The sequence below is a fragment of the Lolium rigidum genome, chromosome 6 (genome assembly GCF_022539505.1).
Source record: "Lolium rigidum isolate FL_2022 chromosome 6, APGP_CSIRO_Lrig_0.1, whole genome shotgun sequence".
In the NCBI taxonomy this organism is placed as follows: domain Eukaryota; kingdom Viridiplantae; phylum Streptophyta; class Magnoliopsida; order Poales; family Poaceae; genus Lolium; species Lolium rigidum.
In genome coordinates, this window is record NC_061513.1 from 51,052,981 (window position 1) to 51,077,927 (window position 24,947).

At 44.8% G+C, this 24,947-nt stretch overlaps 1 protein-coding gene across 1 annotated transcript; it reads right to left on the bottom strand.

The window, feature by feature from the left end:
* Nucleotides 1–13,682: 13,682 nt before the first annotated feature.
* Nucleotides 13,683–19,790, bottom strand: LOC124662588 (protein NRT1/ PTR FAMILY 8.2-like). Its single transcript, XM_047200405.1, has 5 exons — nucleotides 19,579–19,790; nucleotides 19,268–19,485; nucleotides 18,631–19,139; nucleotides 14,839–15,657; nucleotides 13,683–13,803 (listed from the first exon to the last, which is right to left on the bottom strand). Exons 1-5 carry the CDS (start codon nucleotides 19,688–19,690, stop codon nucleotides 13,683–13,685), a joined length of 1,779 nt encoding a protein of 592 aa, XP_047056361.1. The 5' UTR covers nucleotides 19,691–19,790.
* Nucleotides 19,791–24,947: the final 5,157 nt, after the last annotated feature.

A 24,947-nucleotide genomic window follows, 5' to 3' on the forward strand; every position in this document is an offset into this window, starting at 1 on the left:
TGTGGGTCATCACTACTCCTAGTGCAAAGCGTGCAAAATTGCACTGAAGCTGCTAAAGCTATTTAAGCTGATAAAACTGCTAAATTTTTTCAAAATATTGGGGACAATGCTCCCATTGCTGTAGATCATAATGGTTTGGACTTTGATGATTGTCACATCTCTGAAGTTATAAAGTTCTTACAAAAACTTGCTAAAACTCCCAATGCTAGTGCTATAAATTTGGCCTTTACAAATGCTCTCATAAAAGCTAGAGAGGAGAAACTAAAACTTGAAACTTCTATTCCTAGGAAGTTAGAAGATGGTTGGGAGCCCATCATTAAGATGAGGGTCAATGATTTTGATTGTAATGCTTTATGTGATCTTGGTGCAAGTATTTCGTTATGCCTAAGAAAATCTATGATATGCTTGACTTGCCACCATTGAAAAATTGTTATTTGGATGTTAATCTTGTCGATAATGCTATAAAGAAACCTTTGGGGAGGATTGATAATGTTCGTATTATGGTTAACAATAACCTTGTCCCCGTTGATTTTGTTGTCTTGTTTATTGAATGCAATGCATCTTGTCCCATTATATTGGGAAGACCTTTTCTTGAGCTGTTGGTGCTACCATTGATATGAAGGAAGGTAATATTAAATATCAATTTCCTCTCAAGAAAGGTATGGAACACTTCCCTAGAAAGAGAATGAAGTTACCTTATGATTCTAATATTAGAACAATTTATGATGTTGATGCTTCGTCTCTTGATGTTACTTGATTCACACTTTCTGCGCCTAGCTGAAAGGCGTTAAAGAAAAGCGCTTATGGGAGACAACCCATTATTTTACTTCTGCACTTTGTTTTATATTTGAGTCTTGGAAGTTGTTATTACTGTAGCAACCTCTCCTTATCTTTATTTTATTGCATTGTTGTGCCAAGTAAAGTCTTTGATAGTAAATCCAATACTAGATTTGGATTGCTGCACAGGAACATATTTCTTGCTGTCACGAATTTGAGCAGTAGTCTCTGTAGAAAATTTAAAAAAATCTGCCAATTTATGTGCGTGATCCTCAGATATGTACGCAACTTTCATTCAATTTGGGCATTTTCATCTGAGCAAGTCTGGTTCCTCTTAAAAATTCGTCTTTACGAACTGTTCTGTTTTGACAGATTCTGCCTTTTATTTCGCATTGCCTGTTTTGCTATGCTTGATGGATTTCTTTGTTTCATTAACTTTCAGTAGCTTTGTGCAATGTCCAAAAGTGTTAAGAATGATTATGTCACCTCTGAATATATGAATTATGCACTGACCCTCTAATGAGTTTGTTTCGAGTTTGGTGTGGAGAAAGTTTTCAAGGGTCAAGAGAGGAGGATGATACAATATGATTAAGAAGAGTGAAAAGTCAAAGCTTGGGGATGCCCCCGTGGTTCATCCCTGCATATTTTAAGAAGACTCAAGCGTATAAGCTTGGGGATGCCCAAGGCATCCCTTCTTCATCGACAACTTATCAGGTTCCTCTAGTGAAACTATATTTTTATTCCGTCACATCTTATGTGCTTTACTTGGAGCGTCTGTTTGTTTTTGTTTTTGTTTTTGTTTGAATAAAATCGGATCCTAGCATTCTTTGTTTGGGAGAGAGACACGCTCCGTTGTTTTGTATGAACACATGTGTTCTTAGCTTTATCTTTAATGTTCATTGCGAAATTTGAACTACTTCATTCATTGTTATATGGTTGGAAACGGAAAATGCCGCATGTGGTAAATGGTATAATGTCTTGAATAATTTGATACTTGGCAATTGTTGTGCTCATATATATCATGTTTAAGCTCTTGCATCATGTACCTTGCACCCATTAATGAATAACTACATAGAGCTTGTTAAAATTTGGTTTGCATGGTTGATCTCTAGAGTCTAGATATTTTCTGGTTGAGGTGTTTGAACAACAAGGAGACAATGTAAAGTCTTATAATAGTTACAATATGTTCATATGTGAGCTTTGCTGCACCTTTTATATACTTGAGTTTGCTTCAAACAACCTTGCTAGCCTAGCCTTGTATTGAGATGAATTCTTCTCGTGCATCCAAATCCTTGAGCCAATAACCATGCCATTTGTGTCCACCATACCTACCTACCACATGGTATTTCTCCGCAATTCCAAAGTAAATTACTTGAGTGCTACCTTTAAAATTTCTATTCCTTTACCTTTGCAATATATAGCTCATGGGAAAAATAGCCTTAAAAACTATTGTGGTGAAGAATATGTACTTATGTGTCTTATTTCTTAATAAGTTGCTTATTGAGCGGTAACCATGTTTACGGGACGCCATCAACTCTTTTACCTCTGTTGAATATCATGTGAGTTGCTATGCATGTTCGTCTTGTCTGAAGTAAGAGAGATTTTCATGATCATATGGTTTGAGTATGCATACTGTTAGAGAAGAACATTGGGCCGCTAACTAAAACCATGATTCATGGTGGAAGTTTCAGTGTGGACAACTAATCCTCAATCTCTTATGAGAATATTAATTTTTGTTGAATGCTTATGCATTAAAGAGGAGTCCATTATCTGTTGTCTATGTTGTCCCGGTATGGATGTCTAAGTTGAGAATAATCAAAAGCGAGAAATCCAATGCGAGCTTTCTCCTTAGACCTTTGTACAGGCGGCATAGAGGTACCCCTTTGTGACACTTGGTTGAAACATATGCTATGCAATGATAATCCATGTTAATCCAAGCTAATTAGGACAAGGTGCGAGCACTATTGGTATACTATGCATGAGGCTTGCAACTTATAAGATGTCTTATACATAACACATATGCTTTATTACTACCGTTGACAAAATTGTTTCTTGTTTTCAAAATGAAAAGCTCTAGCACAAATATAGTAATCAATGCTTCCCCTCTGCGAAGGGCCTATCTTCTACTTTATTGTTGAGTCGGTTTGCCTATTCTTTCTATCCCGAAGCAAACACTTGTATCAGCTGTGTGCATTGATTCTTACATGTTTACTTACTTGCACTTGTTATATTGCTTTGTGTTGACAATTATCCATGAGATATACATGTTGAAGTTGAAAGCAATCGCTGAAACTTATATCTTCCTTTGGGTTGCTTCAATGCCTTTACTTTGAATCTATTGCTTTATGAGTAACTCTTATGCAAGTCTTATTGATGCTTGTCTTGAAAGTATTATTCATGAAAAGTCTTTGCTATATGATTCATTTGTTTACTCATTATCTTCATCATTGCTTCGAATCGCTGCATTCATCTCATATGCTTTACAATAGTATGATCAAGATTATGATAGCATGTCACTTCAGAAATTATCTTTGTTATCGTTTACCTACTCGAGGGCGAGTAGGAACTAAGCTTGGGGATGCTTGATACGTCCCAAACGTATCTATAATTTCTTAATTATGTTCCATGCTACTTTTATGATGATACTCACATGTTTTATACACATTATATGTCATTATTATGCATTTTCCGGCACTAACCTATTGACGAGATGCTGTGAAGAGCCGATTCTTGTTTTCTGCTGTTTTTGGTTTCAGAAATCCTAGTAAGGAAATATTCTCGGAATTGGACGAAATCAACGCCCATGGTCCTATTTTTGCACGAAGCTTCCAGAAGTCCGAAGAGGAAACGAAGTGGGGCCACGAGGTGGCGACACGCCAGGGCGGCGCGGCCTAGACCCTGGCCGCGCGGCCCTATTGTGTGGGCCCCTCGTGACGCCCCTTGACCTGCCCTTCCGCCTACTTAAAGTCTTCGTCGCGAAACCCCCAGTACCGAGAGCCACGATACGGAAAACCTTCCGGAGACGCCGCCGCCGCCAATCCCATCTCGGGGGATTCAGGAGATCGCCTCCGGCACCCTGCCGGAGAGGGGAATCATCTCCCGGAGGTCCCTTCATCGCCATGATCGCCTCCGGATCGATGTGTGAGTAGTTCACCCTTGGACTATGGGTCCATAGCTGTAGCTAGATGGTTGTCTTCTCCTCATTGTGCTATCATGTTAGATCTTGTGAGATGCCTATCATAATCAAGATCATCTATTTGTAATCCTAAATGTTGTGTTTGTTGGGATCCGATGAATATTGAATACTATGTCAAGTTGATTATCAGTCTATCATATATGTTATTTATGTTCTTGCATGCTCTCCGTTGCTAGTAGAGGCTCTAGCCAAGTTGATACTTGTGACTCCAAGAGGGAGTATTTATGCTCGATAGTGGGTTCATGCCTCCATTAAATGCAGGACGGTGACGAGAAAGTTCTAAGGTTGTGGATGTCTTGTTGCCACTAGGGATAAAATATCGATGCTTTGTCTAAGGATATTTGTGTTGATTACATTACGCACCATACTTAATGCAATTGTACTGTTGTTTACAACTTAATACTGGAGGGGTTCGGATGATAACTCTGAAGGTGGACTTTTTAGGCATAGATGCATGCTGGATAGCGGTCTATGTACTTTGTCGTAATGCCACTGATTAAATCTCATAGTACTCATCATGATATATGTATGTGCATTGTTATGCCTTCTTTATTTGTCAATTGCCCAAGCTGTAATTTGTTCACCCAACATCTGTTTATCTTATGGGAGAGACACCACTAGTGAGCTGTGGACCCCGGTCCTATTCTTTACATCTGAAATACAATCTACTGCAATTGTTCTTTACTGTTCTTCGCAAACAATCATCATCTTCCACACAATACGTTTAATCCTTTGTTTACAGCAAACCGGTGAGATTGACAACCTCACTGTTACGTTGGGGCAAAGTTCTGTGATTGTGTTGTGCAGGTTCCACGTTGGCGCCAGAATCTCTGGTGTTGCGCCGCACTACACTCCGCCAACATCAACCTTCAACGTGCTTCTTGACTCCTACTTGTTCGATAAACCTTGGTTTCTTACTGAGGAAAAACTTGCCGCTGTACGCATCACACCTTCCTCTTGGGGTTCCCAACGGACGTGTGCCATCACACGCATCACTCCCAGCCCTCCGCCTCCTCGACCTCCCGCCGGGCCACCTCCTCCATCTCGGAGGTGCGAATGGCCGCATGGAGGTGCGGCCATTTCGCGTCCTCCTCCGCCGCCGAGATGAGCAGCGCGGCGCGGAGGTCCGGGTCCTCCTCCGAGGACTCGGGCTTGGGCTCGAGCAGCAGAGGCGGCGGTTGCGGCAATGCCGCGCCGCCGCGGGCGGCCTCTCCGATGTGGAGGCCGCCTCGGTTTCCTCCCGCAGGCCGCAGCGCCGGCGGACGACGGCGGCTGCTGCTCGCCTCGTCGTCGTTGGTTCCGGAAGCGAACCGTCGCTTGGCCATGGCGGCGGTTTCGCTGCGGGAGTGGAGTGGGGACTGGAGTGGAGGGCCAGATCCCCTCCAGTCCCCATTTAATAGCCTCCCTGGTCACTGACAGGTGGGCCCAAGGGAGACGAGGCGACCAGCGCCCGGACACGAGCGGACGGCGCGTGCCATCCGCGGCCACGCAAACCTAGCCCAGATTTGGGCCAGGTTTGCGTCGTTCCGGACGCCGCGACCGTCCGCTTTTGCGGTGCGTCCCCGCGCTGGGCCGCGTTTTTGTCCGGCTCGACCCATCCGGACGCGCGGGCGCGGTTTGGGTCGCCCCGTTGGAGATGCCCTTAGAGATGCAACATTGGATTTTTGTTTAGTCAGAGGAGAGAGAATGAATAAAGAGAGTGGTGTCTTTTCTTAAATATAAGAGATGATCCCTCATATGAAATAAGACAAGATATTTTCTCCATTGTATCATATATCTTCTCTTAGAAACATAATTTCGTGCTAAAATTTAATTAGTTATCATTAATTGCCATAGATGGTAATAAGATATAATGCATTGTGTAACTTACATTTATTGTCTTATTTAGATGACCTGAAGTCTTAAGAAAAGACACATCTTCTCTACCACTGTATATGTTCTAATGATCTTTCAATCATACGCCAATTAGTGCGCATATGGGTTAAGATTCCATTGACAACATGCATGCATGCCCGTCAATTGTGGAAACACTTGTTAACTTGTACTCTACATCCGAGTACAAGATTATTTGCAGTGACATGTTTTCAGAAAGAGACAGTATGGGGGAAATTGCAGTTCTTTCCCCTATATTCCCGGTTCGCCGAATATTGGCTGAAAAAACGGCTACTTTAGTTATTAAATATAAATATACATTGTTTAATTACGGCATATACAAATAGCGATCCTTCATTTCTACAGATAGCGATCGACCCCCACAGGAAAAAAGAAGCCACTGATAGCGAACAAGATTATCTAAACATGCATTGCATACTAACAAAAGTGTCTATGCTGGGCAAGCTGGTGCTTCTGTCTATCTTAATACTAGAAAATAATACATATACTATACATATATATATATATATATATTTATTTATTTATTTAATTAAGAATGCCATTTTGGTTGCAATGTTCAGCGTTTAGGAGGCATGCATGGACATCGATCGATCCAGGTCACTCTCGCGCTACAATTAAATTAGGAAATTCTTGTTTTATGTGACTAAAATATTCTTGCATAAATCAATACAAACACACAATTGTTATATGGTACTGGAGTGTGGAGTGCAAGATGGTGCTAGTGCCAATCAGTACCAACAAGTAGGTGTTCGTCACTACTGACGCACTTGAGCCAATCACATGCCGCGAAAAGATCAAATACATTAGTTTTCTCTTACGTACCATGGGTTGCTATTGTTAATCGTTGCCCGTTATCATCAAAGACGTACGGGACAGTCGCGTACTGCACCTCGTTTATTCCCGCAGCCCTCAACTGCTCCAGCGCCGCTCCGTGACGGTAACCTTCTCCTCATTACGATGTCCATGATTGCTCCTGAAGGGAGGTCCACCTATAATAACATGCTTAAGACCATCTGGATGCTGTACACGGTAATTAACACCATCCGTTAAGTGAACAGGATCATCTCAAGTCTCAGAGGGAGTGCAAAAGATGCAGTCTATTTTGATCTGCCACCAAAATACAAACGCTGTCTACTTAGGAAGCGTCAAGTCATGCATGTGTTGCTATTGGATCGCAGGTAGTGGGACTATGGCTAGAAGTGAAGTGTCATGTGACATCATGGCCTCTAGTATCTACTCCAGCGATATCCGGTTAGAGCATGTCTAACAGACCCCTTAAAAGGGGCAAACCCGTATAATAACCGCTGGAATACGGGTTTCGGTTCTACCCGGCGTCTAGCACGCCCCGTGAAAATGGCCCCCGCTCCGATTTTTGCTGTTTTCGATTATGGGGCGGGTCTTCGCCCCCTACTTGTGCGGGGTGGGAGCGGGGATAGAGGGCCAAACCGGTATCGTTCACTCCACTGCGCGCGAAGGGTTTCGCTGAAGCCAACTGCCGCCGCCGCCACCTTATCTCCTCCGCCCCGCCCTTCCCGGCCGGATCCCGCTGCCATGGATCTTCCGCAAGAGCCGCCTACCGCTGGCGGTGCACCTCCTTCGGCCGCGGTGGTTGATGTCCCCGTCGGAGGTCCGCCGAACGCCGGTGTCGTGTCGGCCATGATCTCCGCCACGATCTCGTCGAAGAGAAAGAGGATTCCGAAGCAATTCTTCGAAGCACCTGCCGCGGCCGCAGCTTCGCCGGCCGAAGCCCCGCCGGCTGCCAAGAAGGGGGGCAGGATGAAGACCAAGGCGGCCGGGCCGAGGGGCGCCGCGCCGGCCAAGGTGCGGACAAAGGCAATCAGCCGCATCGGCCTCGCGCCTCCACCGCCCTCCAAGACCACGACCCCTCCTCCCTCCGTTCCGTCCGATGCGCCGCCCGCGCCGCCGCCACCCACAATGGACGTAGACAAGGTGTTCGATGTTGAGTCCACAACATCCTACATGGACATGCTCAACGAATCCGCAGTGAATTTGGACACCGGCATCGATGCGTTCGATGGGGAGTGCAACATCGAAGAGATTGATGATGAGGAGGAGGATGAGGGTGACGAGGAGGAGGTGGTTGAGGTTGATCCGGCTGCCGCCGGTTCTTCGTCGACGCCGAAGCCACACACGGCGAACTACAGCGAGATCGAAGATGCCATCTTGGTGCGTGCTTGGAGCAAGGTGGGGATGGATGCGTGCACGGGAGTGGACCAAGGCGTCAAGCCCTATTGGCAGCGCATTGAGGATCTGTACCACCAGCTGAAGCCTCGCACCAAGAGCATGGCCGACAGATCCTATTGTTGTGCAGCCCAAGTATGCTCAAGCACGGTACAAGGACATGGCCGGCTCCAAGAACAAGGAATTTCAATTTCATAATTGCTTTTCCATCCTTCAACATCTTCCTAAGTGGAAGTTGAGGGACAACGAGCCAAAGTGCAAGAAGGAGGCACTGCTCACCATGGATGATGAAGCAGAGGAAATGAGTGGGAGAAACGCTGGCAAGCCCGAGGGCAACAAGAAAGCCAAGGAGAGGGTTAAGGTAGAAGGCGAAGCAGCTAGCTTCCGGGAGAAGTTGGATCAACTCATGAAGTCCAAGGAGGCATTGACGATGAAGACATTGGAGACCAAGCTCCTCATCACCGAGAAGAAGAAGGAGTTGAAGCTTGCCAAGGTGGAAGCAAGGCGGGAGGTTGACTTGAAGATGATCACAATCAAAGAAGCCAAGGCCATGAAGGAGCTCTTGGCCGAGGAGAGGGAAATCATGATGATGCGCACCGACGGCATGGACGAGGATCAGCTGGCATGGTGTGCGGACATCATGACGAGGAAGAAGGCTGCGCGTGAAGCTCGTGCTCCAAGTGCTCAAGGTGAGTCTCCGGCGAGTGGTGGCGCCACTGGCGATGGACTCGTTGATGGTTGATCACATTTGGAAACTTTCGTGGCTTGAACATTGGCTATGATGATCGCGTTGTGATATTAAAAACTATGAATTATGCATCACATATTTTGGATGTGCTATGTTTGATCTGAAATTGTTGTGCAAATTGCTGTCTAAAACCCTGTTTTGAGGGGTCGAAAACTCGTCCGAGCTAGCAGACCCCGTATCCCCACCCCGTACAACAGAATATACGGGGTCTGCTAGGTCGGACGAGTTTTCGGCCGGTGAAAAGTGAATACAGGGCCCTCTACTCGCGTTTTAAGGGGCGAAAAAATACGGGGCCTGTTAGACATAATCTTAGTGAGGTGTCATTAGCAGGTCAAGTGTTGATAGTAGAGGCAGCTTCGACATATGCGCACGCGGTGGAAAAAAATGATCCCTAAGTAGGCAATGTCGACGCATGCCTACGTCGTGCCCTTATTAAAAATAGTGGCTCAAAGGTCAGAATTTTTGCGATGCTGAGATTGACCTACAATTAGATTTGTCATCATCGTCACGATCCCTTTTGCAAGGTTTAGCCTAGGAGTTACGTATTTTTCATTTTGTTTCAGTCTTTTATCACGTGGATATATAGGGATTGTCTGGTGGAGTGAGGCAAACTACCTTTTTTTGTGTCAACCTTTTCGGTATTGATGTCTGAATTTTTTTGGCTAGTAACATAACATATGACTATGTGTAAATCAATGCAGAATCCGGAGGTTATCCTCCTTTTAAAAAAAATAGTCCGTCAAGACCATTGATGATAGTCAAGTTTTCATCATTTAACACAATTACCAAAGTTTGTTTGTCGGGATATCTATAGGTGGATAAGTAGCTATGGAATAACATCTTAATCAACACGGTTTGTCTTTTGATGTGGAGCGTGGTGTAGTGTGTGATAATCAAGCATCCTCTAAACTCGCCTGACTGAACTCTGCTTGATATCAGATTAATCTCTAGGAGTGGTCGTCGATCATCCATTGTGGGCATTCATCCACCTCATACCCCTTTTTCATTCCCTTTCTATTATTTTATTCTTTCATCCACCTTTTTGTGCTCTCAGAAGATTCATCCTTCTAGTTAAGGGAGCATAACTTTTATTTGTAGATTTCTCGTTATATAACATTTTTTTCAAACTAACATGACATTGTAGCGGATTGCACATGAATTAAAGTGATTTTCAAATGGGTTTATTATAACTATATGAATCTATACAAGTAGATTCAATGAGAGAAAAACCATTAGGGTTTCATGCATAATGTTTGAAAACATTTCACCTCACAAGATGGCTCACTCATGTCCTCGATCCTCAGGGGATTGTAGAGGATTTTTTTTTTAATATCGACATCATCTCCTCATTCTCCTCCTTCGCTCCCCTCGCCACCTCCAAAGGACGCCGACAAGTGAAGCTCGCTCGGTTGAGCGGTGGGGGTTGGTTCTCCTTGCAGGTCCAGTGGTGTCCATAACTGATGTGTCTCACGCAAGATGGAGGATATTGCCAACAAGGTGGCCATGGACTAAATCGATACGGTGGTGGCGATCCTCACTAATGTGGTATGTGAGGGTGGTGTGCTGCAGGGAGTTTCATGGCCGGTGACCGTGGTTGTCGACTTCTTTGAAAGAGGACCCGTTTGCACATCTAGGCCTAGACAAGGTAGCCACAACAATGGATCTTTTGTTCCTTGCTTCCCTTTCCCAACGACAACTATTGAAGGTGGCGAGGTAGTAGTGCCTAGATGCGGGCCGGGAATGTCCTTAAACTACTTTCGGCATTTTCTAAAGTGGATAAATAAGGCATGTTAAAACTACATGGAGCCCCCATGTGATATTTTGGTAGTTAATGAAAATCCATGTGGAGAATAATGTTGTCATTCAGTTTTACTTGTAGGATTTGTACGTACATAATGCTTGGACCATGAGTTGGCCTCAAGGTTGAAATAAGAAGAAAGTGAAGAAGATCAACTGGTGACTAAGTTGTTCATCGAGTGATCCGAAGATTGGTCATGGGAGAGTTGAGCCTATGCCAAGTATGTCTTGAATAACAAGATGGAATGATATCTCATGTGCACCATCTAGACATCAACATAATGAAGAAGGAAGAAATGAAATGCAAGTTTAAGTTCAAGTTCAAGATGATCCATCTCGAAGAGATCATATGCTAGAAGGTTTCCATCCATATGTTGATCGTGGATATTTGAAGATATGCCCGAAGAAGATGCTTTCCCATAGTGAATTATGGGGGCAATCCGCAAGATTTCATCAAGCAAACACAATCAAGAAAGATGTTCCATCTTGAAGAGGACAAGATTGTATCATCAAGCTCAAGTGATATGCGCATCGCAAAGGTTTGTGCTTGATAGGTTTTGTTGTTTACTAGTTTAATGTTTGGGATATCGGGTTTAGGATCGGTATCCTACTATCAAGAGGCTCTCGAATGGTAACTTGATCGTATCGTTCCTAGAGGGATCAAACTCTTGCATTCTTGTCCTCATCTTTATTGGTTGTTTATTGGTTCATATCCATGTGATATTTAAGAGATTGTGGTTATTCTTATGACAAGCCCTTGTTCATTGAAAATGGATTCCATATGAAAACATAGTTACATTTTTATATTAGAGTTTTTACTGATTATTCTTGTTAAGAGGTTCTACCTCTAAATTGGTGGAAAAACCTTCCCCACTTGTGAGGTAGCTGTTGTTGTTATCTTTCCAATATAATTGGTTTCACCTTAAACATAATTTTCTTTCTCAAGATATTGCAGTTTTCATAAAAAAGAATTTAGGCCCAGAATTTCTTACCGGGGAGGCCGGTGCTACCGTCGTATACCTGCAAGTGTAGGGGATCTCTGAAATATTTAGTGTAAGTATTAGTATCGATCCCACGAAGAGCTGAAGGCAGGCTAAGTATTTTATTGTTAAAATTAGAGTGTCACTATTCTAATTATCTATGCACTAAACAAACTAAATAAACTAGGATGATTGATTTGGAGAGTTTAAAGCTAAAGCAAAGATGCAGGGAAGTATTCTGCAATTTAAAGAGAGCTTTGTTGTTTTTAGAGCAGTAAACAAAGTATAAGAATTGAAAACAAGTAATAAAGTAAAGTAAACAAAGTAAATATGCTGCAAAGTAAGTAAAGTAAACTCAATATGAAAGGTAAACTAAATTCTATGCAAAAGTAAAGTATTATGGTAATGGTAGAGGTGTAGATTATGTGATAGAACTAAATGCAAGAAAGATAAATGTGTTTTATATTTTAGGATGAAATAAGTGCTGAAATTGTAAAGGTGCGTAAATAAAGGTAAAAGGTGTTTCTTATGATTAAAAATAGACATGGGTTCATGGGTTCACTTTACTGCTCTCTTATAAACATGATGGAGTCAAATAGGTTCAAGAAAGATATTGTTGATGTAACTTCATATGTGTTTGATAAGTACTCATATGGATATCACATCATATGGTTGAGATGATACTACACATCTCACTAATACTCGAAAACTCCGCAAACTAGATTTAAGATGAACAGAGTATTGCACTTGCTTCTATGATATGATGTTGAATATAAAATATGTTACACGTAAAGATATGAGGTCATCATTGTTGGCACTTGGTGATTATAACACGCATTCATTTATTCTTAGTGAGATAACAATAGAAAGGTACAAAACCATAGTAGGGTCCAAAATTTCTGGTCATTGTCCAGTTCCATACAACCATGTTACTCCAACTAATTCCATGTTCCCCCTCACATGCCCTATCATACTAGAAGGATCAAAACTTGTAATCAATAATGGGTTACATAATATACATCTAATCATACATCAAACACAAACTATAAATTGTAATCTTATAAAAAACAGAGATCAACCATGTTACTCAGGCCCTAATAAGAAGCATTAAGAACATAAAAATTGAATTTACAATCATACACAAACATCAACAAGATAGGCACCTCAAATTATGATAGCTATTCATCATTACACAAGAGATCTCATCCAATTCCCTTACACCCCACACCTACAAGGGGAATTACTCACACATGTCCATGAGGACCAAAGGCTTGGTGATTATGTTGATGAAGAAGAGAAGCCCCGAGGGAGAGGAGATGGCAACCACGATGCCCACGTCCAAATAGGTCCGACACAGCAGCCCGCCGACGGTGGCTTCCCACGATGGCGGTCTTAGGGGGCGGCGGACCCTTGGCCCCTTCTTCCTTAGACATGGTGCTCGTGTAAAAGATCTTCTCCCGCCAAATTGACGGATGCCAAGAGGAGTAATGCATATTTTTCCTAATGTTTTTTTTCTTTGCTATCATACGTAGTAATACATATTTTTCCTAATGGTTTTTTACAAACAAAGCTATTCCATTAGTTAGCAGGCACAACCATATCGATGGCCACCAGCACCATAATAATTGTTTGGTATTTCATCCATCTACACTTGACTGGACGCTTGAGCACTTGCTCCCATTGCTGCTAGAGCATGAGCTATTTTATTACAGATTTTTGGAGTATAATTAAAGGAGACTGACAAACAAGTTAAGATAAAAAAGGGACCTAATATTTATTTCTATATATTACTCCCTCAGGAGCAAGATCAAATGTAGTCGCACGGACGAGGTTCTTTGCATCACTAGAGATTCTTTTTGTCTTTTTGAGAATCTGATGTTACGTGTGTGCTCAAATGTTCGCTTACGCATTTCATGTTAGCCCGTGGAGGTTTGTTCACGGCCCATAGAATCTTCGGATTGGCTGAAACCTACAGCATCGGCGCATCTTATTTTGTTTGGGTTAAGCCCAATCCCCAACCCATCATTCTCTCCACCAAAATTATCCTACCGTGTAAATACCATCTTCCCTTCCCTCTCCCTTTCCCCATCTACAGTAAAACAGGCATTTTTTGGGCCAACCCGTGCGCGTCAGCTCGCTGCCGGCGATTCGCTGGATTCCTCGCCTTCAGGCGGCCGCTCCGGCGGCGGGAGGACGGGGAATCCGCGGATCCCGATATGTATATAGCCTAGGTGTGCGTGGGGTGCCAGCCGGCGGCGCTGAGGTGGAAGCGGTGGTGCCGGAGTGGCTTTTGGAGGCGGTGGTCTTCTCCTCGGTCGGTGCGGCTTCGGTGGAGCTTCGCTGCGGATCTGCCGTCCTTTTCTCGCTTGTGGCTCGGCGGAGCTTTCGAGTGGGCGTTCCCCTAGCCGGTGGCCGAGAGGTGGCGGCACCGGTAGTTGTAGATCTTGAAGGTTTGGTTGCTATTGAAAAAGATGGCGGCGCCGTCTGTCGCGCAGGGTGGAGGTGCTTAGGCACCGAGGAACGTCGACTTCCGGATCGCGAAGGGGATCCTCCCAGTCCAAGGGTTTGGAGGATATGCGGCGGGTTTCGCCGGTGTAGCGGCTTGCTCGATGAGGACGACGAAGCCAGAGCTTGGAGGGGCGTCTTTGTAATTTTCTTGTTTTCTGGGCTTGTCTGTAAGACTCTTGTTTAATGCAATCAGGTCCTTCTTCGCAAAAAAATCCCATCTTCCCTTAAATGATGTCCAGTAAAACATTGGATTGGTCGTTTAAGGGGTGATTGGTGGCGTCCCTTTTCTACCACCTCCTCCAAATATGACTCCTAAACAAAAATCAAATATATAAAAGTTATGTCGAACTTCTTTAATAGAGACCAGGCTGGACGACCCATATTTGAAGCTCATACGGACAATAATAGAATTCTTGATTTGTGCCCTCCAATTAGTCAGGTTTACCCTCGGGGATTTCCTCCATTCGGATATACGTAGAAATCTCTTTGCAGCACTACATTAGAGAAGCAACACACGTTTTTGTTTTTTTTGGAGAAGCAACACTAGTAACTAATCATGAAAACTTGGCAAGCATTTCGAAAGGAAAAAAAATCTCACCTTAATATAGATTTACTTCCGAATTTACGTCTAGGTGATCTCTAATATTTCCTTCGTCTGATCAAAGTTATCTGAGATTTGTCAAAAATTGAATATATATTATCTTCATGGGACGGAGCAAGTAGTAGTTTGGTCCAAGTTCTTATAGTTGTACCACCGAGCTACGATCAGGTAGGCACCAAAGTTACCGACACAGAGCAAGGCCAGCAGCCAGAAGAAGTAGTCGAGGTGGCCATCGTTGATATCATCGGGGATCCACCCAGGACTCCCGCCCCTCGCCGTGGCGTGTACCACGACGGCCACGAGCGCCGAGCTGCCGTAGTTTCCCAGCGCGAACGCCGCTTTGGCAAGGCCTGAGCAGATGCTCCGCATGGCGTCCGGCGCCTGATCGTAGAAGAACTCCATCTGACCAATGAATGTGAACACCTCTGCCGCGCCCACCACCACATACTGCGGTACCTGCCAGAAGATTGACATAGGCACATACCGCGCGCCGTCCGCGCCGACGTACGTGCCATGGTGCGCGAGGACACGGCGGCGGGCGACCTCGAGCGCGCCGGCGAGCAGCATGGCGACGGTGAGGACGACGAAGCCGACGCCAATCCGCGCTAGCTGCGTGAACCCGTGGCGGTAGCCCGTGAGGCGGCTCGCGAGTGGGACGACAGCGCAGTCGTAGAGGGGCACCCAGAGCATGACACTGAGGGTGCCGAAGACGGATAGCACGGCGGCCGGGACGCGGAAGCTGCCGATGAGTGGGTCCAACGTATCGCCTTGCAGGACGAAGGTGGTGGACATCTGTGTGTAGGCGGCAGCGAAGATGATTCCGCACGCCCACACGGGGAGCATCTGCAGCACGCACTTGAGCTCCTCCACCTGCGTCACCGTGCACAGCTGCCATGGACTCGTCTGCCGCCCCGCCTTGTCGCCTGCCGTCTCCACCGCAGCCTTGTCCAAGAACCTGCGTCATCGATCGATTAACACCCGACCCACAGCTGCAATACAGACTAGTTTACTAATATGTCATGCATCAAGTGGCGGAGACAGCTATAGGAGAAAGGAAAATTTGTAAAGAAGCCTAGCCCAATTTAGACCCGCCCCACTCTAGCATATTGGGCTAGATCCACCACATGTAGTATGATGCATCGTGAGAGAGCACTTTCAGGGCCACACTGCACACTTGTAGATGGACTCTTGGTAGTTGATCAAGATCCGTCGCTAGCTCTTTCTAATTTTTTTTATCTCTGATATCAAACAATCTTTGAATTTCAAACTTTACAGATTACTCAAACATAACATCTATAATGCGAGAAAAATATTTCATATTTTTTATAAAAATAAAAATATATATTTTTTTATATTTGAAAATTTTAAATTGCACATAAAATTTCTGAACTTGTTTTTCCACATTATGGCTGTGCCATGTCATGGTGCTCACTCACAACTTTTCCATGCATCATAAGTGCTGATTTGTTTCAGTAACAGATGTCATGACTAAAGAACAAAAGCGCATCCAAAATTCGGAAATCTAAACATTCTTTGCTTGTATTCTGAGATTCGGCATGGTAGGGCAAGTGAAATTAGCTCGGTGTCGGTAAGGGCAACTTCAAAAGACACGACCGATGTCTAAGATATTTGCCTGTTTGGTCTGCGCGGACCAAAAACATGGTTCGGTGGCTCTCCAAACAGAAAATGTGCCTTTCTTTTTAACGTATTTTAATCCCTAAAATTAGGCATAAAATGGTCTCTTGTCCTTCCCTATCCGCCCCATTAGCGGCACAAACCAGTTTGCCCACTCATTCCGAGAGTGGCGATTGTTGGGTGCACGGGACCTCCTGTGTGCACGTACCAATAGAATTTTGCTATTGTAGACTACCCCATACAAGTCATCTCTTACTACACTGATTTTCTTTCTAGTATTTAATTTGAAATCGTCATATCTATTGAAATCGTCATATCTATTAACATTTCGTTTCAATCTTTGTATTTCTTTCAATTAAATGTTTCAAACAAGCCTAAAAGGGTTTTTTTTTGCTAAAATTGAAAATTAAATCTTAAAACACATTGAAACACAATGATAACAAAAAATTGCATCTTTAAATTGGACTCTGAGATAATTTATAAATATTTTGTAACTTTAATGAACCTAGTTTGAAACAGAGTGAATCAAAATGTTTCAAAGAGACATTTCACCAAGTTTCACAAAGCAACAACATGCATGTTTCATCAAGTTTCAAAAGTGGATTTCAAAAACTGTCAAAAATATTCAATATTGATGTTATTTTGAAGCTCTTTTCAGTAGGAACTAAAATATGTAAGCAGATTGCAAATTAATTTTACGATAGAAAATCTGCAGAGATTTCAAGTTTTAGAAATAGATGCACTATATGGATGAGAGGGAATCTAAACGACAAAAAAAAGAAAAAAAGAAAGAGAGAGAAGGTGGTCCCATGCACGGGATAGTAGCATTTCTCCACCCATCTCTCTCGCCCCAATTCTTCTCATTCCCACATCTCCTTCGGTCGCTGCTGCTATTCTGTTTGTCTTCATCTTCGTCGGTATCCTGACATCAGAGGAGCTCGGGCGATACAAGGAATCTGTCGTCATTGCCTCATCTTATTGTCGCCGTTTGAAAGTAATTAGTATAATTGAATTTAAATGCATTTGAGGTTTTTTTGATACTCGATATAATCTTATAGTATATTCTAGAAAAATGAGACAAACTAGTGCTACATTTATTAGTACTACTTAGGTATGTGAACAACCAATTCAAACTACATTAAAAATAACAACACCCAATAAAATAAGCAAACTCATTCGTTTTCAGTGTTATTGTTGACTAAAAGCTAAAATTTTAACTATTTTGGAATAAATTTTGAGAATAGAATGTAGACTATTTCAGAACGGAATGATCATATATATTAAATTTCTGAAGGATTGGAGTATACAACTAGATTATATTTTAAAACAAAATCTAACGGTATTGTGTGCGGGCTATCTACCGTATTTAGAAGGTGAACGCTACGCTATGCATAATTTGCTCGCTATGGCGCTAATCTCGCTATCAGCAGTGCTAAGCTAGCTTTTTATTGTAATGGCATAGCATTATAGCGTATTAAAAAACTTATGGAACTAGCAATATCCCACGAGGCCCTGATTTCAACCTAGCTCCACTCAATCCTAGATCGGCAACCAACCAGTCGCCACTTTCAACTCCCCATGCGTAATGGCGGTATTGGCTACAGCAATAGTGCCACTCTCCTTCAGCTCTGCCCGGCCGCCTCCACGTGGCATGTCCCGATCAGAATCATCAGGAGGATGCGCGCCTCGACCAGGAGCACGATCTGACGCTAGTGTTCACCGCCAGGCCACCACCTCTTGTGCAACACGTGATAGTCATATCTAGTTTCATCCTTGCAAATTATCTTGCAACTTGACCAGTACATGAAGGTAGATCAGTAGTGGTAGCTGTAGCCCGTAAACACCATGATTTAGCTCTATAGTTGTTAGTTCAGTTCAACTCTATACTTCTTAGTTCAGTTCACTTATGTAATTCTTGTCTTCATCATTCATGTTTTGTCTCTATGAGAGGAAGGAAAAAAGTGTTGATATAATCTAGTCAAAACTAGTTAATTAGTTATGCATGTATTACCCTGGATAATTTTTTAGCTAATGAAATCATTGATATACATGTTATACATATCAATTTTCTATTTTTTGTGAAACGGTATTTTGAAAAATAGCGCGCTATCAGCACGTTATAACTTACATAACGTTTAGAGAAGGATCACCATATTTCATTTAGCATGATATTTCTTTCCTTGGATATTATTCTAGGGTAGAAGACGATGCGCTACGCTAGAGACTAGCCATGGGCGCTACGTGCATGCCTTGACGGCAGTGACTATTCAGCACTGACCGTTTGCTGACTGACCTGAACTGGTCGGTGTGCGGGAGGCGGCGGCTCCCCTGTATCGCGGACATGCCGTCGTCGCGGTCGCACTCATGGAGCAGCGCAACGTCGTCCGGGACCTCCACGTCGCCCTTCCTGGCTGCGGCGACAACCACCTGTGCGATCCTGGTGAGCGGGCTGCCGCCGGGGGGCTGGTGGCGCCGGTACTCGCGGGTGCCGGCGAGGAACAGCGCGACAGCGAGCACGCTGAGGAGCGCCGGGATGCCGTACCCGAGCCGCCACCCGTGCGTGGTCTGCACCCACACCAGCACGGTGCCACCGATGAGGCAGCCCACATTGATGGAGAAATAGAACCAGTTGAAGAAGGAGCTCTTCCGCCCGCGCTCGGATTCGTCGTCGCCGAACTGATCCGCGCCGAACGACGCCATGACCGGCTGCAGCGCGCCGCCCAGCGCGACCAGGTACAGACCCGCGTAGAACACCGCGCTCTGCAGCGCCGCCGACGCGCTCGCCATCACCACCCCATACCCCTGTCCAGATTAAACATGGCAGCATGATAAAGGTGATCGAAGGCGGCGCGCGCATGTCCATATGCCGTTGTTGTCTTGGCCGGAGCTACTACGGTCATGCTCGTGGAGGAGCGGGCGCAGATACGTACCGCAACGGAGATGACGAGGAAGAGGGTGATGGTCCAGTATCTGCCGAGGAAGGAGTCAGCGAGGAAGGCGGCGGCGAGCGGCGTGATGGCACTGGTGCCCACCCAGTTGGTGACGCTGTTGGCCGCGGACTTGCTGTCGGCGTGCAGCTCGACTTTGAGGTAGTTTACCAGGTTCGTCGACAAGCCGAAGTACGCGGTGTACTGGAAGCAGGTGTTGACTGCTCACCGTGCGTGCATGGCCGAACACGCGAGCATTAGGCTTACATATACGAAACAGAACGGGAAAGTAGTCTTCATTCTGCAAGTGTTACCGAGGAGGAAAGCGCAGCCCCACGAGCTCCGGCCATCCTTACTGGACGTCCGGCGATCGTCATCGCCGGCATTGGAGCCTTTTGACTCTACTTCTACAGCTTCCATATGCATAGTCTGAAAGATTGAACACGGTCTGGATGATATTTACACGGGATCATGCAAAGAAAACGCTACACTAACTCTTTTATTCCTGATCCCCATATGTGATTAATTAGCACTCCTTGTTGACAGTCCAAAGAAGGTCGAGAGTTAAGAGCAGATACAAATGCTTCGTGACAACGTACCCTGATCACGACTGATCGGTAGTATATAAGCTATAATTAGTGCTCTGTTCGTTGCCGATCTTCCTTTGCAGCAAGCTTCACCCTATGTTCTGGACATGAATTCTGTCCCTTTCGCTCTCGATCGGTCACGAGTTGGCATTTTGGCTAGCTAGCTTGTCTGCATATGGTGCCACTTGAGAGCTGAGAGCGAAAACGGTTATGCTAATTGGGCAATGGCGACTGTTGTGCTTACCGTTTACGGCCCCGCACAATCACTAGCTTGCTCGGCCAGGCTTGCAAGGCGCTTGGTTGCCAGATGGGGACGCATGCAGCACGTACATACACGACGGCAAACGCGCCGGCCGGCACAAGTTGCTCCAATCTACTGTATCGTGCCTGACGATGGCCTCATGATTCGAAGACTTTGTCATTAATCTTGCACTAACCTTCACACAAAAACTACCTTTTAGACGAATTTGGGCACTAATTCTCTGTCAATATCACAATTTTGCGTGGAAGCTAAAAAAATAGTTTGCAAAGTTATTGGGATGCATTTTTCATAACCGAAGATGGAGTCATGTTTCCAAGTTTTGACATGGATGTTGCACTTACCAAGCTCACTTGCGTAGAAAGGCAAGTGAACTTCTCTTTGGTGCCAAAATTTTTGATGGGCTTCTCCAAATGATTGGTACACCATGCTTGGTATTTTTTTTCCCCTAGTTAGTGCATCAAAACCATGCCTCTACGCACTGGTTTATCATTCTTTTTATTTTTGAATCACCTCTTGCTTGATTTTAAATTTTGGTCTAACTCGTGGAGACTGTCGTGTGTGCTAAGTGGATACAAAGCACTTATATAACCATCGTTATGGGCTTACACTACCCCAAACCGAGTATTTCCTGATGGTGTAACACAATCCTGATGGTCCCGAGCGGTCCATCAGAATTAAGTGTGTTTTTCTGACGTGGATGGATTTAAGTCAGGACTAGTAAATTTGTCCCTGCGTTGCAGGTATTAAAAAAATCTGTAACAAAGAGACTGGGGTAAACCACCAATTCTTCTAATTAATTGTTACTCGTACTAATAATTAATAAATGAGAATAGTGGGAAGTAGGAAGGTTCTTCTATGTATTATGGAATTTTTTGTCAATCCCAACAATAAATTAAGGGAGACGATTTCCATCTATGATGGCAGAACAATGGCAAGGTTGAGCGCGGAACTTGCAGTCGATCTAGGTTTCTGTTGAGGGTACATAATCGTTTTTATTGACTTTTTTTGCGAATCCGTTTTTGTCGTTTTCGGCCTGTACTTACAGTGTCCAGGTTGGGTTGCCTATGGGCGTGTGCTCTCAGCAAAGTGCAAAATGAAATAGGCTCACTTTGTTTGCTTGGGATGTACCTGTGCTAAATCACATGGTATGCAAGTAAAATGAAACCGCATGCTAGGCCTTGGGCATCTATTCTAATTGGCATAATCCTCATATTTGACCTCTTTGTTGTTTCAACCGGGTAATAATTAAAATAGATCGAACGGAGTATCAATTATTTTCCTAAGATTAACAAGTGATGTAATGAATTTTATATCGAACAATTTGTCAGCACCATTCAGACTAATCGGACAGAATCATACACTGTCGTTGCCTATTACCTCGGAGGAGGGATCCTCACGAGGGGGAAAAGAAGTAGGGGCCATCAGGCGGAGAGTCCTCGGGACGGTGGTACGCGATTTACCCAGCTTCGGAACACCTGCACGATGACATGGCCTATTTGGGCGCTTTCGCGTTGTTACAATGAGTTGTGGTTGTGCCTCTAGGGCTCGCAGGATCCGGCTTATAAAGACGCCCGGATCTAGGGTTACATGAAGAGTCCTAGCCGGAATACAAGATGCCTAATTACGGAATATTACATTGCCATGCACGTCAAAGATCCACCTTTCCTTATGCGCCGTATTGGATCCTAATACTTCATGGGCCTTCACAGATCTGACTATCTTCATAGGTCGGTTGAGATCCGGCTCCTGTTACCTGGGCTGGACTTCATCCATCTTGATCTACAGCAACTGGTGAAAGGATCGTATGCCGCACCTAGAGGGGGGGTGAATAGGTGCTAACCAATTTTTAGTTCTTTTTCAATTTAGGCTTGACACAAAGGTAAATTCTCTAGATATGCAACTAAGTGAATTTACCTATATGACAAGGTAACCAACCTAGCAAGATATAGCTACGCAATATATAGGAGATATAATAGGATAGAGGTAACCGAGAGTGGAGCACGCGGAGACACGGAGATGATTCCCGTAGTTCCCTTCCTTTGCAAGAAGGTACGTCTACGTTTGGAGGAGCGTGGTTGCTACGAAAGCCAAACCAACAACCACGAAGGCTTCACTCAGATCTCCTATGGGCAACGCCACGAAGGCCTAGCCCACTTCCACTAAGGGATTTCCTCGAGGCGGAAACCGGGCCTTTACAAGGTTCTTGGGGCAAACATCCACAACCGAATTGGAGGCTCCCAAATCTATAACAATACAACAATCAACAACAACAACACATCAACAACAATCAACTAGGGAACCAAAAAGGAACACTAGCAAGAGGGCCCTCAAACAAATGAGGGGAAATGAAAATCGCTTCGGTGAGGATGTAGATCGGTGTCTTCTCCTTCGAATCTCCAAAGATCAAGAGCTTTGGTTGGGGGAGGAAGGAGATCTTGCAAATCTTGTGTTCTTGAGGTGGCTCTAATGGTGGTGAAGACTTGGCAGATTTTTGTGCAATAATTGAGCGACTTGTCCCTTTGGAGAAGAGAGCTATTTATATGATTGGAGCTCTCAGATCTGACCGTTTGGACGAAATTTAGTAACACCGGAAGTTCCGGCCAGGAGGGCCGGAAGTTCCGGCTGGCACCGGAAGTACCGGCCAGGAGGGCCGGAACTTCCGCCGGGAAGAACCTGCATCAGATGACCAGGTCAGAAGATATTGGGGCCGAACTAGGGCGGAAGTTCCGGCGACCGGAAGTTCCGGCCAAGTTCCGGAATTCCGTGAAAACCATACTGGACATTACTGAGCCACAATTCGACATTTCCGGAACTTGCCCGGAAGTTGGGCGGAAGTTCCGCTGACCGGAACTTCTGGCCAGCTGCACCGGAACTTCCGGCCAGCAAACGAAACTTCAACAGAGAGGGGCGCCGAGGGTCTTCTGAGCGGAGAAACAGGGCGGAACTTCCGCTGGTGGTAGCCGGAACTTCCGCTCCTGGGCGGAAGTACCGCAGGCAATGGCCTGAACTTCCGCCCGACGAGAAAAACCAGACAAAGCTTCAGTTTTGTCAGTCCACTTCATCAGCCATGTTTATACACAGAAATCTTGTACCTGTCTACATCAACACACATAAAAATATACCTAGTGTTGACATCAAACACACAAAACCCAAAAGGGCGGGAAATGTTCTTTCAATCTCCCCCTTTTTGGTGTTTGATGACAACACAAGTATTTGCAAGGAATGAATAATGTAAACAACAAGAATGTGAGAGATATAGAGGAGCTCCCCCTATATATGAGCATTGGTACATAAGAAGCTCCCCCTATATCTTGCATCCGTCTTCCATGGGTTAGCAATACAACATAGTGATAAGCATATAGATAAAAAGATCATGCACACATAGATAACCATAGAAGACTCACATCCGGAGTTTACCATACACATAGATAAGGTTCCAAACACATAGATAAAGTTTACAAACCAAATAGACTAAGAACATAGTTCGACACAACCAAGATAAATGGAGTCACACGCGATAAAAATCAAAGCCAACACGAGCTTGTGACTCCCCCATGCAAATACCCAACGGAGAGCAACCTAATAAGGTCTCACTCTCCCCCTTTGGCACCAAGGCACCAAAAAAGGGAAAGGAGAAACTACACGCCCCAAGGGTCGGCGTTAGCCCAACCGGGAGGAAGATCCGATGGAGCGCCGGGGTAGGGTGGAGTGTGAGGAGGAGACTCGATCTCGAGACCATCTGGAGGGAGAGGAACACCATGCTGAGAAACCCACTCAGCCTCCGGAGTGATATTCTCCTCGGAACCGGGAGGAGACACTTCCACATCAAGAGCCCTCATGATGCTCTTCTGACGAACCCGAGACTTCTTGGCTTCTGCATGCTGCTGATACTGACGGTGATTGACTGCAGAGGTGAGGCAAAAGATCTGACGCATGCGGAGAGCAAGCTTAGACGCCCATCTAGGTGGCTTCTCAACCATGGGAGGAACATCTTCAATGGGCGAGTTGTGGCGCTTGGTTCTAAGAACCTTCACTTCATGAGTTGTGATGTTGAGAGGAATAGAGTGAAGGATAGGAGCCGGACAAGTAGCAACCCAAGTGTCTTCAATGAGCTTCATAATGAAAGGAGCAAATGAGGGAATCTTCTTCTCCATCACACATGACCACATCTCATGATAGATGTAGTCCATCACATCAAGCCTCTCACCGGTGCCCTTCTTAGCAAATGAGTTTGCCATAAGATCCGCTTCATATAAATGCAACTCATCAAGGTTGCCACCCTTGGGTCCAATGGTTTCCCGGTAGACACGAAGCATGATGTCCCAAGTAGGGAGAAGATCCGCACTCTTGCCCGGAATACCCCAACCTGTGATATAGAGGTGTTCCAAGACTTCCCTTGTTTGAGCAAATGAACTATCATGACACCTCCAACCATTTGCATCCACGCTCGGAAGGCGAGGGTATCCAAGAGCATGTCCAAAGCTTGCCAAGTTAGCCTCAAGAAGAACTTCATGAGTCATCCATCGGAAAGTTCTAGCTTCATCTTGAGCAAAGTGAACGGTGGCATAGAATTGTTGAATCAACCCGATGTCGTAGTCCTTGTTGAGCTCCATAATGGGATAGAGCCCAAACTCACCACACATAGTGACGAGGGATCACCTCGGCAATGCCTACGTATTGTAGACTAGGGTTTCGGGAGAGCGACGATGGAGATTCCGGGGACGAGATTAGGCACACGACGTACCCAGCTTCGGGTCCCCTCGGTGGAGGATCCCTACGTGCTCGGTAGCAATCCGAGTATATGATCATAGATGTGTTTACAGGGGTGCCGCCG

Coding starts and splice junctions, on each gene's coding strand:
- LOC124662588 (XM_047200405.1), bottom strand. CDS start 19,690: ATGCATATGGAAGCTGTAGAAGTAGAGTCAAAAGGCTCCAATGCCGGC. Junction 15,658..18,630: donor CCGCACACCGACCAGTTCAG/GTCAGTCAGCAA, acceptor TCGATGACGCAG/GTTCTTGGACAAGGCTGCGG. Junction 13,804..14,838: donor CGGTGGTACAACTATAAGAA/CTTGGACCAAAC, acceptor ATACATATCGGG/ATCCGCGGATTCCCCGTCCT.